The 17,432-nt window shown below is 42.3% G+C and overlaps 1 protein-coding gene across 9 annotated transcripts in view; it reads right to left on the bottom strand.

Moving 5' to 3' along the window:
- Positions 1–3,978: 3,978 nt before the first annotated feature.
- Positions 3,979–17,432, bottom strand: part of CEP170B (centrosomal protein 170B) — a 58,663-nt gene continuing 45,209 nt past the window's right edge. For 4 of the 9 annotated variants that reach the window (XM_027716423.2, XM_039378972.1, XM_027716425.2 and 1 more), the window contains 7 exons: positions 16,644–16,803; positions 12,812–12,850; positions 12,107–12,250; positions 10,533–10,621; positions 9,881–9,974; positions 8,910–8,961; positions 3,979–8,190 (listed from right to left, as the gene is read on the bottom strand). In XM_027716423.2, coding sequence (XP_027572224.1) covers positions 7,955–8,190; positions 8,910–8,961; positions 9,881–9,974; positions 10,533–10,621; positions 12,107–12,250; positions 12,812–12,850; positions 16,644–16,803 — 814 coding nt within the window. In that variant the 3' untranslated portion in view covers positions 3,979–7,954. The remainder of the gene's footprint in view (positions 8,191–8,909; positions 8,962–9,880; positions 9,975–10,532; positions 10,622–12,106; positions 12,251–12,811; positions 12,851–16,643; positions 16,804–17,432) is intronic. The other 5 variants (XM_027716424.2, XM_039378973.1, XM_027716427.2 and 2 more) reach the window with 2 other exon arrangements.

Raw genomic sequence — 17,432 nt, 5'->3', positions numbered from 1 at the left:
ACCTGTCTGACCAGCCAGCTCTCTCCTGAATTTACTGCTATCCACAGATCACTTGTCACTGAGGCCCCAAATCTCTATTGAAAGAGCTTAAAAACAAGGCAAAGGCTGCTGCCGTCCCTGTAGACTTGGGTTACCAGAAAGCTGGAGGCAGGATCTGCAGCCAAGGAAAAGAGACAGCTCCAGAGAGCCAGCACACTGAAGTCCAAATCGCCCCCAGAAGTGTCCCTGTCCCTCCGCTGATTTCAGAGGCTGAGCATCCCAACTAAATATTTCAGCTAAGAGCCTGCTTGTGTGCAGGACTGAAATCCTGGCATGAACTATGCCAACATAAATCACAAAAGCTCCCACTGACTTCATGATCGTACCACACAGGCAGCAGCGTGAACTTTGTATGAAGTTCAGGACTTATCATTTATTGCTCCAATATCATCAGTTTAGGTCAAACTGGAGAGGCTGGGTTATATCAGGGGAACAGCAGCTTCCAGAAAAAGGGCCTGTATTTCTACTTCTTGGCAGCTCTCTAACCACTTGCAGCACTGATACATTCCATCCTCGTCCTCTCCAGTTTGCAAAATCCTGCTTTCCTTCCGCTCACCTGATCTCACATACCAGCCCAACAGCAGTTGTACATTTCTATCTTACTAGCAGCATTGTAGTTTTAAGAGGTTAAGTGTGGAATATGTGGAGAGAATATGATTCTATTTGATCAACTCATGCAACTGAAAGGAGGAAAAAAGCGAGCGGCAAGTTTCAGGGCAAAGAAGCAATCTCCTCTGTTCTGCCTCTTCCCCATCTCTCAGAGAAGGCTCTTTCTAGTTGCTCTGGCTGACTTGCCACCATCCCCCAGACAGAGTATGTACATCTCTGGTTGTATGGTTGGATTGCACTCTGTGGTTAACATACTCCCTCTAAAAAAGCATGCTTGGACTCCAGTTTGTCAGAAGGGTGCATTAAAAGACAAGCGAAAAGAGCTTTTTCTGCCTGTGTGGGAGATTTGTGAAGAAGAAACTGCCAGTTTAACACATTCCCATCTCCGAGAGCTAATTATAGATGAAAACATCACTACCACTGCAGAGATTACTACAAAACTACATTTTTTGTTGCACGAGAACAAGGCGGCTGGGCTCCAAACACCAACAGCCAACAGAAGGATGGGAGGCAGGAACAGCCAGGGTCCTTACACTTGAAAAGAAAAATTATTTATACTTTGTGCCAGAAGATTGTATACTCAAATGAGCTGGGGGAGGAAGGGGGGGAACCCAAAAGAAGTCATTTCAGGTCAGGAATTTGGAAGTGATTCAGCTGACAAGCCTAGAGAAAATTTCAATAAAATTGTGATTTGTTCAGAAATGTTTTTTAAGATTTACTCAATTTACACTTTTTAAAAAATTCAATAAATTCACTAACATATCTGACCATGGACTTGAAAAATTTAAGTTGAAATATTTAACTTATTTGGAATCATCTTATAAAATCTAAAATTAAATACTAAATACTTATGAAACATGTTTTGTTTGGAAAAATATTTCAATTGAAAAAAAAATAAAAAACGCAGTGATTCGTGTAGCTCAAGGGATTACAGAGAGTCCTCTGCTGTATCAGTGCTGTCACTTGTGTGGCACTCACTCTCCAGTGACACCTAGGAAAGAGGACTTGCAAGTATTAGGAAAAGCTTCAGTGTGTGCTGTCTTGAATATATCTGGCTTTGTATTACAAAAATTATACTCCTTCTCTTTTATTTGCAAAGTACCTGCCAACCCAGGACACCACTGGCCTGATGCAGTCACACTCCTCATGTCCTCCTGGACATAGAGAGTAATTTTTTGCTTACAGAGAGGTTGCTTTCCCTGAGATGAAGGTGTGTCATGAGCTGTGTTATAATCCATCCTCTTCGAGCCTGCCCAGCTGTCAGCAGCTGGGAGGGAGATCCATTCCCTGGGAGAAACAATGCCCAAAAGTGACCTGCTCTCTGTGGTAACTGCTCTTGCTAAAGCCACAGGTCCTCTTGCTGCAACTGAATCTCACCCATGCCTCTGGATCCTTTCTTGTCTATGAAGTGTTCCCAGGTGCCAGGTGGATGCTGAATATTTTTTGTGTGTGTGTTTGTATTATATTTTTTTCCTTCTTATGGTTCCTGCAAGTTGAATGTTGACAGAAATGTCAATGTTGAACAAACCATTTCTGGCACCAGCTCCTTTGGCAAGTACAGTGTTTTCAGTAATTTCTGCTCAGAGGAGGAAAAAAGGCTTAATCAGGGTAGAGTCCTAGTGAGTAATATTTTCTTGGGTTCGTTTTTCTCAGCCAGAGACCTAAGCAGCTGTTCCACTAAATTAACACACTTTTTCTAGGTAACTGCATAGGTTGTGCTCCCATGCACGGGTTCTCCGAGTCTTTGCAGGGTTGCATCCAAATGGTTTTACCCTGTTAAGGAAAACAACACACCCCCCAGCCAAACTGCCCACTGCTGCCCCACCTCAGCAGAGAAAGCTGAAACCAGCAGGGCTTTGCTCTTCAACAGTCCACAGGTGTCCTTACTGAAAAAAAAGCACGGTCCTCTCCCACCATCTCATGGGCAGGACCCAACAGACGAGGGTCTCCTGATGGATTTTCACGCAACATCAAAAAATAAAAACCTGTCCCCTCCGACGACTTAAAAGTTTTGCTCTAAGGAAGGATCCTGCAAACCCTGCTCAAGGCAAAGCCTTTCTGGTGTTCCCTGCTATGCACACGTGGAAAAACAGGCTCTACTTCCCAAAGCAAATGAGGACGCTGGAGAGCCAGGCAGGCTTGCAGCTGAAGGCTCAGCAGGAAGATGCACAGAGGAGATCATTACTTTTCCCATCTATCCTTTATTTTTAAACTCTGCCAGATAGCAGCTTTCATTATGTTGCAAATAGTTTTGGCCACAGTTCCAGTCCCTCTTATGTTTATTCAGTCTGTTAAAAATTAATGAAGTGGGTGCACTATTGATTTCAAAAGGGCACTTTGCACAGCATCCTGACTCAAACATGGCTCTGGATGCCAGGGGAGCCTGTGGAGAGGCAGTGTCGTGTGTAACCCAGCCCTGTATTCCAGAGAACACCGAAAACCTTCTCTGCAGACACAGCACATGCAAACTAAGCTTCAGAAAGCTTATTAAGAAAGGCAGAATTTTTTTTCTTTTGGACACAAAATCCCTCCCTAAAACTTTTAAATAGAAAAGGTCTCCTGTTCAAGTATCTAATGGAAAGGTCACCAGGGGCTGGAAAGTCTCCCACTGATTCTAGTTAGGGACTAATATTTTCTTCCCTTTTCCGTTTTAGTTATTGCTGGCAAAGAATGCCATGTTTTTATCAGCTGCTTCCTATAGGAGCTGTGCTAATGCGGAGTCTCACACGGCACCAAGCAGGGTGGAGGAGGCTGGAGGCTGTGCAGGGAATTAATGCCATTTCAAAAGTGCCAGGAAGGATGCAAAGCTCAGACAGAACCACAGGAGGGAAGGAGGACACTGGCAGAATGAAGGGAAAAGTAAAAAAAATACTTCATAGACACATAAACTCCAATATATATATATGTGTGTCTGTGTGTGTGTATGTAAGGTGAGAGCAAAAGAGTTAAGTCTAATAATGTTTTCCTGTAATCACATACCTCCTGCGGAATGATCATATCCAGGCTGGATTCAACCACCACTGTACTAAAAATTGAATCAAGTATCACCATACCATACTCAGATGTACCACCCTCAGGTGACAGGGACTTTGGGACTTCAACCCTGTAACTGCAGAGAGGGGAAAGGGGACTCTTGTTCTTTTGGAGAGGGATCTGCCCCAGCCATATGTTGGGTGTCACCAGGACTTACCCAGTTGCAGTGTGAGTCTTCAGTTCCTGACAATTCTCTCATTGCACCACATTTAACACACCAGTGTAAAGAGGCAGTTGGAAAAGTTAGTCCACCAAACACATAATCCCCTCCAAATTAACACACAAAATCCATAATCATTGTCACATGATAAAAGAATGATTTATTAGAGCAACTTTATGATAAAATTATATAAAATAACAATTTGTTTTTTTAAAGACGTCCACAATATCACCTTGAAACAAAATGTACAGATACTGCCTATAATCCAAACAAAAATAAATTACCATTCAAAAAAAAAAAAAAAAAAAAGAAAACAAACCAAAAGCAGAAAGAAATCAGGGCAGGAGAAACAAATCAAAATTATACACAGCATTTCAAGAGGGTGTGGAAAAGAGAAAGTCATTAATTGATTCAAGTTATACAAATGTGTTTCAGCTTTACTCTCAGACAGCTCAGCTTGCATTTGTGTTGCATGCAAATGGAATGATCCAGTGAACAGTTGAGAACAGCAGAATCAGCAGCATAACAACAGCAGAGAGCGAAATAGGCACAATTCAGCATGGGGCACATTGAAAGTGAACAGGTAGTTCTGTCTGGTCTTTGCAAAAGTTATACACATTTACCAACTTCAAAAATAGCTAGTGCGATCTGCAAAACAAGAAAAAACTAGTAGAGTCTTGCACTCAAATACTTTACACTTTTTCATCTATTTTTTTTTCTGTCTCCTTTCTCGTCAGTAGGCTGTATGTAAACATTCCACTAGTTAGTTGTACCTTTACTGAAATACTCAAAGATGATGCAGACGTTCTTTTCCCCTGGAGCACGACCACGACGTGACATCACTGCAGATACAGCCACGTCCTCGCTCACAAAGCTCGTACACATCCTTGCAGGAATTTACATTCACGCCATCGAAACAGAATAACAGGATTTTACATCCGAAAGCATCAAACTCAGAACACGGTTTTCAAGTATAGTGGAAGAGCTGAGGGCTGGGATTTTGAAAGGTGCTCAGGGCATCAGGCGCCCAAAGCATACGACCCGAAAGAACCCGAGCACTTGCTTCCCTAAGACTTTGAAAATCCCACCCTCTGTTACATTTCTTTAGTCAGACACAAAACACATGAAAGCAATATGGTGTGAGAGTGACCCACAGGTCAGTGTCACCCCTGCCAAGCTCAGTGCAAGGCCCATCCGCAGCTCATGGAAGCCAATGGGAATCTCGTACACTGATCCTGGGCCACCAGGATACACCACTACATATCAGTCAGGTTCACACTGGAGTCACACAGGCATGTTTTCATGGTTGCATACAGTACTGCTTGTAAGAATGAACAATCAGCAGAGGAGTGGATAGCTCTTTGGCTTATCTGGAGCAGACAAGTGCAATGGGAGTACTTCAGAAGCAGTGAATACAAGAAAAAATATGTTGTGCTTCATCCTTGACTAGCAAAACCATTTTAAATGCAAAGATCCAAGGATGAACACTGTGTCAGGACACAGAAGCGTTTTATAGTTTGGCTGAGTCACAAATAAAACAAATCAAGCTGTACATCCTCCCTGCCTTCACACACACATTTCCAAATTATCAACAGACACCGATTATTGCATCCTTATTACTCACTTGAAGAGGTACCATATTTTGCAGGTTGATTTAATTGATGCAAGGTGTCTGCGGGCTTGCTCTCAAGTTCAGAACAGAGCAACCAAGGAAGAAAATCCCTCCCTGATGTGTTCATGAATCAAAGAAGAATCAAGCAATTTTCAAGTGAAAGTAAACAGAAGTCCCATCAAGGGCATGTTGTAGAAAAACAGAATCCACTAGCACACAGGCAGGAAGATGTGGAAACAACAAATGATGACAGATGTCTTAGTAATTCACTTGTCTCTACAGCAAAACTGAAACTAACAGCAACACCTTATCTGTGAAGGTCCTTCAACTCCTAGTGAGTTGGGGTAGCACCTGGTAAGTTCAAACCCTAACTAAGAAGGGCTTGAAAAATTGTGTCTCATATGTCAGGAATGATACCACCACTTATGATATTCACCAAGGACACAGTCAGGTATTTCAAGAAAAGACAGATCAGAATAAACGACTGAATTAACACATTCAGATAGTGCGTATATTACAGGCAGAACAACATCAAGGGCAAATTCTTTTTCTATTCTGCATTCATCTACGTGAAATCCAGCAGATTTCCTCATGGAAGAGCATCTCCACACAAGTAGATGAGTCTTATAACCTACTGGAGATCTCAGAAGGATATTTGCACCTATTATTCACCAGCCAGCATCTTGCATGCTCAAAAAGAAACTAATGGCCTGTTGGCATACTCCCATTTTTGGGACCAATCCTCTCTCTGCTGAAATCAATGGAAAGCTCCCACTGGCTGCACCAGGAAAGCAATCACGGTCTTCACTAGTAAGGTTAAACACTTTGTGAGCATCCCTATTTATTTAAATTATTTTAACAGGTTCCCACAGTTACAACATTCCAGCAGAAAAGCTCAGGTAACTACTGAAGCTAACTAAGGAATCCACTACTCACCCCAAAATATAAAGTCAGCACACAAGACGCAGTCAAGCTTGGGAAACCATTTTCACTGGTTAAACTACATACTGTATGAGGGCAAAGTGGAACTCATCTGCTCACCTTTCCCCGTAAATGTATCCTCCACAGCTACAAAAGAATTTCTTTACCCGATTACTGTTTATTGACCTGGAAGAATGAAAAAGGAATCGATACAAGACAGAAAAAACTGGGAGCAAACACGTCTGGAAGAGATCCCCTCAAAAACAAAACTTTTGTTCTTAGAGCAACAAAAATTGCTTAGTGTTTTGCAGTTAAATACAAAGACAGAATACAAACCCCAACTTTTTTTAAATAAGAAACTGCTCAGTGCAAATGCGCACAATCCTTAATGGTTTTGGGATTTTAACAGACCAAAAACTGAACGCAGACAAAAGTCCCAAACGTACCAAGTGCTTGACACTGCTGAACAGTTTCTGAAGAACACCATAGAATGGTGGTCTTTGCAAGCACTTTTGCATTGAAAAAAAAATTCATAACAGAACTAGCCATGAAGGTGGAGCTACATTGAAGCCAGTATTTTTTCAGTGCTGTCAAGTGAACACACTAGTTCACAGCAACTGTGCAATTAAGTTTATTTCATGAGCCATTGGAACAGCTGTTTTTCTTTGCAATTAGCTAACTGCAAACATCTTAATCTTTGGCCCAGCCAAGAGTATTTGTAGCTCAGTGTAAAAATCTGTATACTTAAATTAAAAAAAAAAAAAAGCTGCTTAAAGACAACGTTTGTACCAAAATCATGAAAATTTGGCAAGCTAAACTGTAAAATATAACTTTTTGTACCTACCCCAAACTTTGGGTCTGAAATATCATCAAAAATAGTAACTGTATTAGTCTTCTTTACAGTTGTACCATTATTAACTGTTACCCTTTCCCAAGAGAGGAACAAAGGGTTCTTTCTGTCTTGTTTTGGTTTTTGCACTGAAAAAAGGGATGCACGACTTCAGTGTGGTTGCCTTTTTATGACTGCTGGAAAGGAATTCTTACACAACTGCAGTAAGAGTTTCTCTCAGAAACTCATGATATTTATTGCACGATCATTCTGTTGGATTTGCGCGCTGATTCCAACAGTTGTAATGCTTCACTTGTACACTTAAAAAAAAAACCCTCAAACAAGTAAATCCCAAACAAATATAGTACCAAAAAAGGTGTCTTTTTATCTTTTTAAAATTGCGCCTCATTACAACTGAATAATTATAAACAGGCCAATGCAAGAACACTTTAGCCTCGGCAGTACTGAATGGAAAATATGCAAAGCCTGTTTTCTTATGGCACACTGGAAGAGTGAGTAATTTTGTAAAAATCAGTTTGCCTCTATGCTGAATATGTGCTGCTCCACAGTGCTAGTCTTGTTTAAAAGGCATACACAGACTTTCCATTCACCCTCACAGCATAGATTTTTCTTTTTTGTGCAACGTGTTAGCAATCTAAACAACTGCTCCACACAAACTGTCCACAAACCACTCATACACGATACTAATGCGACAGTAGATTACAATATGACAGCAATACAAAATATTGTATCAGATCACGTATTTCTCTCCATCTGGAATGAAATTCGAATCTTGCAAGCTAGAAGACCCACAGTTCGATTTCTGAGTGTAGTTTCTCATCTGTGCTGGGGACAAAGTCTCCAGTGTGGACCCAGAATTGTTAGCAGTCCTGACTTTAGTGGCTGTAGACTGTTTAGCAGCAGAAGATGCTTTGTTACTGGCAACTATATCCAAGTTTCCAGTGGGGTCAATGATAGCGTTTATGACTGGGAAAAAAAGAAGAGACATACACAGACATATTAGCAGCACTCAGCAAAGTTTCCAAACAGAAGGTTGCTGCCTTCATTTTGAAGGCAGTAGAAATGTAGGTAGTACTTTTCTTCATTTAATCATGTTATTTTCCTCATTAGTACCTTCAGGCCCAAACAGCTTTAACAAGCAAAACCTCTCCCAAACCGAAGCTACGTGGACACTCAACTTTCTGGTTAAATTGGAAAAGACAAACTACAGCAGCCAAATGACAACCTTTTAGCAGGAGCCTAAAATGATGCCTGGATGTTTTCATGTCTTTATTAAGCTTTTAGATGATGCAAGAGCTTGTCTTGCTTTTCCTATTGCAGAGCTATATGTGCAAAATTCAAGTCCAAAAAGTATAGCACAGCTTATTGGCTTAAAGAGCTGCTAAATATTATTTCATCAGAACAGACCTGTCCCAGTTTATCCTTTGGGAATATCTAATTATCACAAACAAAGCGCTTCCACAGCAACAGGGTCCACATTTCAAAAGTCAACCATTTTCTTAAAAATTGCCAGCACAAGATAAATCTACCGTTCATTCCATATGCACTCATCAGGGAGCACTGTGCTAACAAACTAAACTTCTGCATCCTTTCCCAGCTTTCAATGGAAAATCAGGTCACATTATCTTATTTTGTGCAAGTTTACTGACATTTGAGAGACAAAAGGAACATTTTAGATGACCAACCTTCAAGCTGTTTTTGAACTCGCCTGAGCTCCTTCAGGATAGAACTGATTTCCTAGAAACAAAAGCATCAGAATGGAAAATTAAGCAAGAAAGTACTCAACTGACAAAGGAATCTAAGTCTTACTCCTTCTGCCTTATCTGATTAAGGAGAGTCAAAGTCAGCCCCAGCCTTGCTTGTTTAACAGACATGACATGCTTTTGGTCAGTGCACAGGGAACCTTGCTCTGCAGCATGTCACTAAGTGCTAAAACACCACCCAGTTCACAGCCACAGTGGTTTTTAGATATGAAATGCTAATCAGGTTAACTGTATAAAGGCTCCTCCTTAATATTAAATACACAAAGATATTTGTAAACTCAACTCCTAGATCAGACAAAGCATTTGGCCACATTTATACTGCTGTAGCACTGAGCTACACAGGTCTTGCACAATGTTGCTTAGCATTAATCATATTTTCTGGGTCCACTACTGTACTTAAATCCTTACTGACAATCTCCATCAAGGACAATTAAAAGTCATGAGAACATAAACACCACCCTGAGGCTGAATCACTTGAGTGAATTCAGCCTGAGGTGAATTTTTACTGCCCCAGTATCAAACTGTTACAGGTGAAGAAAACAAACATTCAAGAGAAACACCTGTCTGAAGCTGTGGCAACCACATGGTAGGTGATCTTTTGGTAAATGTTTAAATGAGGCCTAATGACCCTCAGCTTCAGCATTTGTTAAGGAACTGGGTCTTTGAAGATGAATCTCAAACTGACAAGGGAACGAGTCTGGTGAAACACAACAGCTGAAGGAACTCACTTTGTCACACTTCAAACAGTAACAAAACTCTGCAGTTCAACACATGAAAATGAACCATAAATTTCAGAAATGGATTTGAGAAGGGCCAGAGATTGATGTTTTGGTTTCTTACAAAGCTTTCATGGACGAAAGTCTTTAGTATTTCCCTTGTTTGCATGGTCTTACCTTGTTTGAGGTCTTCAGAATTGGCACTTCATTTTCTGAATTGATTTTGGCCTCCATCTCCTCCCAGGTGCTTTCTGAGTTTTGAAACAGAATCCTGTACCATAAAAAGTAGAGCGGGTCTTAAAATTGCCATCCAAAAGCTCCTTGTTTAAAATACTTAATTATCACAAGATGCAGCAACAAAAGAGATTAGTGGATTAGCAACCGGACAAAGCCCTTTTCAGCTGATTTAGGAACAATCCAAAGTCCTTCCCTAATTGATGTCTTCTGAAGCAACAACAAACTTTGAAAAGATTTCACAAGCTTGGTGATCTGCAGGTTTTTACAAGAGCCTTTGTACAGAGAAGGAAAGAGGAAACAATCCACCAATTTTCTGCTGCATCTTTGCACAGGCAACATTTCAAAGTTAAGGCATCACCAGGCTTTACAAATCCAGCATTACAATTCCAAAGGCCAAACGTATGAGGAAAAGAGATAGTAAATAATCATATTACCCCTGGTCCACTACACACAGAGAGTTTCCTACATCTAGATTCCCTGCATCTTGATAACAAAACTTTCCAAGACAACAATGCAATATCTTCCACAAGCAGCAAATCAACAAACTCACCGGCAAGTCAGCATTTCAGGCCAGGGACAAAAAGTTACTTACTTCATTTTTTCAGCTAGGTTTTCTGTATTTTCACGTATTGTATGTGATAACTGGGACACTGGGTTCAACATCAGATTGTCGAAGATTACCTAAAATATGAGGACAAATCAGAGAACTTTTAGCAAAATGGCATTTTACAAAACTGGAATTTTTTGTACAGTAAATGATCTTCACTGAAGCATCATCATCTGTGTGGATGATATCTCAAGTTCAAGGGAGATTATGATGATGTGCAGCTTTGTTTCAGCACTTTGGCAAAAAGGTTAATACTAACTCGTTCAGACTTTATTTTCTAGAGACAGAGAGACAGTTGTCTGCAGTAACATAACTATTTAAGCACTTAAGACTTTCCAAGCCTCACAGATACCTCCTCTCCAAAAGAAAAAAAAAAACAAACCCAAAAGCCAAATCATAACACAAGAAGCCACACAAGCAGTATCACTGAAACTGTCTAATGTGATTTACATGAGTTCAAACCACCTTCACAGCCAGGTATCCCACCATGTTACATGGTGCTTGCAAAAAGCAAGCCCACCAAACCCCAAATATTCAAGTCCTGTGGCTCAGCAAAGCCTCCAGGCTTCTGCCAGGAATGCCCACATCAGCTGGGGGCACTCTGAACCTGCACCTTTTATCCAGCCTTGGCACCTCTCTACAGGAGAGTGAGGGATTGCTTCAAGTCAGACACAGGATAGGAGCAGCACTAGTGGCTCAGCCCGCAGTCACTCTTCATCTGCTCATGTGAGTCACCTCCAGAGCAGCAGACTGACTGTGCTGGAGCCCAGCTCTCCCCTCCTGCCTGCACTGCCTCCCTGAAGCCTCTGCCCCAGCTCTTCCCTCCAACCAGAGCTGGCAGGCAGATAGCAAGCAGAAGAGACAGCTGAGTGCTGCACTAGCAGATTGCTCCTCCTCTCTCTGGCATCCTCACCCCACTACTGCCCTCACCCCAATACCATCCCCAGCCTCAAGTTCAGGCCAGGCCTCCTCATCCTTTAGCATCATCCCAGTGATTTCCAGGTTACCCTGTACTCTCAGCCCAGAAGAATTGCATCACATGGCATACTTTGGAGGGAGCAGTGCAGAACAAGTGGCTTGGAAGCTGTGCCACAGCACTCTAGCCCAGCTGCAGAAACCACTCCTAAGGTCCAGATTCTGCCACTGCTACCCCATGGGCAGCTCTAACCAGGATGCCAGTTGCAGAACAGTAAGGTACCACTAAACTATCAGTGCTGCAGATTTCAAAGTTGAGATGTTTGTGTTTTTTCTCTAAAATAGCAGTCAAATAGCCTAAGCAGGCTCTGACACTGAATGCCTCCTCCCAAACAAGTGACCAAGCCTCAGGTTTTAGTGGTGTTTTACACAAGAGAGGAAACTTCCAGTAAGTATTGGCAAAAGGGGTGATTCTGTTCCTCTTTTTTTTTCTTTTTTTAAAACATTGTTTCTATACCCACAAGTCAGGACTCTTGAGCAGTGAGGGGGTTTGTTTTGAGTAGCCTCCTTTGGCAGAAAGAACAAGTACACATACTGCAGCTTAAAGCAATGTCATATACAAAGTAAAGAAAAAGGTGGCCTGCCTCCTCACGGTTTCTTGTCCTTGTTTTTCTTGAGGGATCCTCTTCTCTATTATCGTTCATATTTTGGTCAAAATCCTTCAGTTCCACTGATCCCGGAGGCACTTTCTGGTAGTTCAGACTTGCTTCTGGAATGTGCTGCACCAACTTGGAAATAATGAGTAACGAGTCATTAAATATTAGTAGGGAAAGGAGGCTCACAGGCGCTCACTGCAGGTATTGCAGATTTTTCAGGCAAGCCCGAGAGGAACACTGAGTCATTTAAGTCTTGTTCAGACAGGTATGGGCTCATAAGCAAATTACTAGACCCCAATCCTGCAAGTGTCTACCCACTGGAGTCATACCACAAAACTCTGCAGGGCTATTCTGCTTTATAATTTTGAGTCTTGAGCATATATTTGAAAAGTACATCTTTATCTTTTTTGAATTTAGCTAATATTCAAAAAGGCCCTGTTTCCCCATATCTTGTGTTTTAATATCTCAATGCAACATTAAAGACACACTAAAATTAATCAGAAACCATTTAGTAACACATGAAAGAGATGAAAAAGCAATACAAAACCACTTATAATGCACATAATTAACAGGAAGAACAGAAAAGACAAGACAGCTACTCCTGTTTGGTTTACTGACAAAAACTCTAAAACAAGGGGAAGAAAATAACAGTGACAAGACAGAGGTACAAAAATAATGGGATGGAAAGTGCACCTGAGATGGATATGCCAGCCGAAAAGATCTACGAGCAATCTGTGTTAAAACAGAAACAAAGAGGTCAATGCTAGTGAATGACTGTGACAGCAAGTATCAAAGAGAACACGTGGTTTGGAGTTATTTTGAGTTGACACTCCCAAAAGCGCATTCCTGAGGGCCAGCACTTGGTGCCCACCCCCATCATGCATGGAAGCCCAAGGAGGTCCTGGTCACCAACCAGTTCTGCAGAGGTGGTCTTGGGCAGCTCCCCAATTACTTCAAAATGGACTGTGCTGAGTGCAATCCAGAGCCCTCGGAGGACAGAGAAAGGGCCAAACTTACAGCCCAGGAGGCTCTTTGGTTGGCAGAGCACACGGCTCTTGTGAGGAAACCATGTGCCATCCAAGGTCCAGGCTCCCCACACTGTACACGGTAGCACTCGGGTTATACGCAGGCAGAAAGTATGAGATATTATGGTGCAGGGGCACAGCAGCCAAAATGTTTAGCTAATAAGCTTATCTTCTCTAAGCAGAAACAAGAAGTTAGGCTGCTTGCAGCAGTGAAAACAGTGTCAGAAGGGAATGAGGTTTCTGCAGGGAACGGTTCTCAGCACAACCAGCTGAAAACATGGTAAGGACAGCACCTGCTTCACCATCACCAGGAGATTTTTGTACATGACCTGGCCTCTTCTCATGCTTTCTGTTCTGTAATACCTGTAAGCACTTCCTCTTGTCATACCAACACTCACACCGAGTATGTTAAACAACAGCTTAACGAAGATAATTGGGCTCTTTAGTTTTTCCTACATCATTATCAACTCTAAAGAAAAACAACAAAAAGAATTTTACTAAAGGGCTAAAATATGCTGAATTGGTGGGTGATTTGGGATGACCCGACTTGACTACGTTTCCAGCAGCTGAGATTTCAGTTTGATGGCTCAGCTCTGCAGAAAGCTGGGTCCTGTAAAACCTACACATCCACAAGCCAAGGCTTCACAAACAACCCATAGCTTTGGTAAACAGGAATCATGAAGGTTTCACCCTTGTTGAACTCTTTTTTGTTGTTGCTGTTCTGCTTGGGGTTGTTTGTTTTTTGATTAATTTGTAGTAGTATTCAGCTCTGTATGCCAAGAATCTAGGTTGTTATAAACTATACAGCTGAGGCTACAAAACCAAACAAGAACACCCCAAACATGCACTGGGGAAACCGACAACCTCCCTGGCAAACATCCAAGCCAACACTGGACCTGAAAAGACAGAACATGAAGAATAAAGTTTAAATCTAAGGCCCCACCTTAATTTTTAAGAGGACACTCGTGATTTTAATCTTTAACCAAGTTTCTTAATAAAAGCAATTTAAAAAGCAGTTCATTTGAGGCTGAGAAATGCTGTGCCACACACTGGTCTGAAGTGAAGCTTCTGATACAGCTTTAAACACTCAAAAGTGATTCCAGTATCAGTGCTTATTTTTCCTGCATTTCCCCCCTCTTTATTGGAATAGGTATAAATATTTAGTAGTAGAAAATCAAGAGCTAGCAGAATGGCATACAACATGAGCCAGAGCCAGAGCAGGATAAGAGACAATCTTACACAGTAAACTTTTCTTATTCGCATCCTTCCTTTTATCAGATGTTTCAATATATTACTATTATAACCATAGTAGCTATTTCTCATCACTACATCCTTTCCTAGAATATTTAATATAAAGCTATTTAATAAAAACTCACAAAATTCACAGTGCTTCCTATCGCACACACTGATTCTCAGATATTTCCTAACAACTTCCCTGCATTAAGCCAAAATAATCATTTTAGCACAGATTCAGCAGCACTTAGACTGTGGGAAGCAGGTCTGCTGATTTTGGTCTAGTTCCAAAGATGAGAAGTCTGTTTATTAAACCTACATCAGTTTATACTGCTCCCATTCATAACATGACCCCCAAGCTGCAATACTCAGGATCCCAAGCTATTCAGGAATCCAGCTCCAAATCTCAGCATTGCCAGCACAAAGTCCTGCTGATTTAACCTGTTACTGGCTATCACTAACATAAGGCAGCAAAACTTACTGGGGCATTTTGGGTGTAACTCAATCACGGTGCAATCCAATCCTATTTGGAGTGAGTCTCATTAGAAGCCCTCAAAGTGTTTTTAGCCACTGCTGCCTGAACATACCAAAGGTTGTGGCTCCTGATCTGTCTTCAAAGGCTCACACCAGTGCTTCTTTGTCCTTTACATCACTGTAAGACCTCAAAAACTGCTCTAGCAGTGGGTTCGACTCAGAGCATTCCCTACAGCACAACACAGCCCTACATCTGCTCTCCTCACTATTGTGAGGGACTGACTGGCACGTCCCACACGGCAGCGCTGCAAAGCCACAGAAGAACCCTCAATTCACCCAGATCCAAGCAATCCTAGATTTGTGATTCTGCCATTCAGCATCACAACCATACACTTTGTAGCCCATCATTTTGCACAAAGCAGAAACACTGTGTTTTGCAGGTGTCTTCCTCTAGCAGCTGAGGACATATCCCTGTGCCTGAGCTGACTTATGGTGGTACCCTTCAGTGGCACTCGACAAAAAAAGTAGGTACACTACTTTTCCTTCCCTGCTTTTCTGGAAGCAAGCAGGTGCTGAGCAAAACGTTTCATTTGCAAGTCAGGAGTACAGTAGATTTGTCACCTTTACTGCTCAAAAAGAATAATACAAAAGGCAGTTTTGCAGGCGTGGCACTTGCAAGGAAACAAAGCAATATAACACTTTTATCTCAGAGCCCGAAGTTATTGCAAAACATTTGTGCACTGTGGCTCCAGAAGGCCCCAGGAAAAACCCCTCCCTGAGCAGGCTGCAGCTGACCTCGGTTTAGCACAACCACAGCCACACTCGCCTGATCTGGGTACCTCCTTAAACGTCTGCTTTGCACCTTCAGTGATGATCACAGCACGGTCACAGGGCCGCCAAGGACTCTCTTGGCAGAGTAACAGGTTTGCTCTTGAGCTTTGAACCCTGCTTAGGATGGGGGTCTGCAGACCTCACAATAGAGGGCCATCTGAACAACAGAGAGCTGTGTATTTTTTTCAGCCCACACTGTTGGTAGACAAGAGGGAATTTGGATTTAAACACTAGCAAAGGCAATTTTGCTTTAGCAGCTGGACTCCTGGTGACCTTGCAGCCAAATCTGAGCTGAGCTGGTCCCTGCGCTGTGGCACCAGTAAACCAAATGAAGAAATTGCCTCTCTCCTCCCCAGCCCAGTGCAGACAAACTGTGCTACACAGTTTGGGAGGAAGCCACAGCTTCACTGAAGAGCTGGTGGACAGCACTTCCCAAGCTACCTGCCTGCCTTCCTGCCCAACTCCCTGGCTGGAGAGCGGAGTCCCTGCCCTCACCCACCAATACACAGATGGAGGGAAGGGATCCGAACAACACCTGCACAGCATTTCAACAGTTCTGGCAGAGAGGATACAGCAGAGGTACAAAACACACAGCTGACACGGAGCGTGCATCCAGAGCACGTGATCAGTGCCTTGTCTGAAACAAAGAGGAAGGCTCTGGCTCCCTGCACAGCAGCACAACACGTGCCCTCCATCCTGTTCCTCAGATGCAAATTTCAGGGACCAAAGTCTGACCAGAAGCCTTGAGAGCCTTAGAAAACAATATGATTCCCACCCCTTGCAAGGCTGGCTGTGGCACAGAGGACAAAATAAAGAGCACCTGGTGTTTTTCAGGAGGATGGGTGATGAGGGTTTTTCCATATTGCAGCAACTGGGGATGGTGCCCTGGTCTCCCACCATTACCATGCTCCACGTACTTGCTAGAATTCAGAGGCAGAGATTTCTGTCATTTGGGATCTTACCTCTTCTCTTGCTGATATGGTGGAAGCAGGAGTGTTGGGCACAGAGCTGAGGGAGGTGCTTGGTCCCGTCCCCGATGAGCTCTGTGAGTCCCCATCTCCAGCAACATCGTGAATCTCTCGAGCCAGGATGGCCACATCCTTCACCAAGGTCTGGCTGAGCCTAAAGCACAGGCAGTGAAGCAGAACCATTAGGACATGTGATGCAACACGACACATTCGTAAAATATAAAAAGAGGAGCCACAAAAGGTTTGTGGGAACGATGACCTCTGCAGAGGCTAGGGAAAGCAAAGGGTTTTGGGGTGCCTTGGCAGGGTGCTGAGAAACACTATGTCTGTATATAAAATAAACCTGCTCCTCTCCTGAACCTAGCTTCAAAGTAGAGATTTGATACAAAGCAAATTCTAGTGAGTATACCCTACCAGAAAGTATTGGAGACAGTCCATGAAGAAGTGTTATGTTATTGTTCTCCCTCACCCATTCACTCACTGCCTTCTTTTTTCTTCCTTTTTAAAATTTTTTTTAAACACAATACAGTTAATTTTTCTTCTTGGGAGTTCCTTTTTTTTTTTTCATTAAAAAGTCCATACAGTGGAAAAAAACTTTTTTTTTTTTACTTAAAGAATAAAAGCTCAAATTTGCTTTCCTTCTTCCTTGTGGTTTATAGACTGAAAATCACAATATGCCTCCACATACTCCAGAAGAGCTGAGGGATTACCAGGGTAAGCACAGCATACCTTAGAGGGATCTGGTTTTCAGAAACCAAGTCTTGGAACTTCAAGCCCCTTGAC

Source organism: Pipra filicauda, unplaced genomic scaffold, assembly GCF_003945595.2.
Source record: "Pipra filicauda isolate LSUMZ 115617 unplaced genomic scaffold, ASM394559v2 scaffold151_size3305965_pilon, whole genome shotgun sequence".
Taxonomy (NCBI): domain Eukaryota; kingdom Metazoa; phylum Chordata; class Aves; order Passeriformes; family Pipridae; genus Pipra; species Pipra filicauda.
This window is presented reverse-complemented; position numbering and strand designations above follow the sequence as displayed.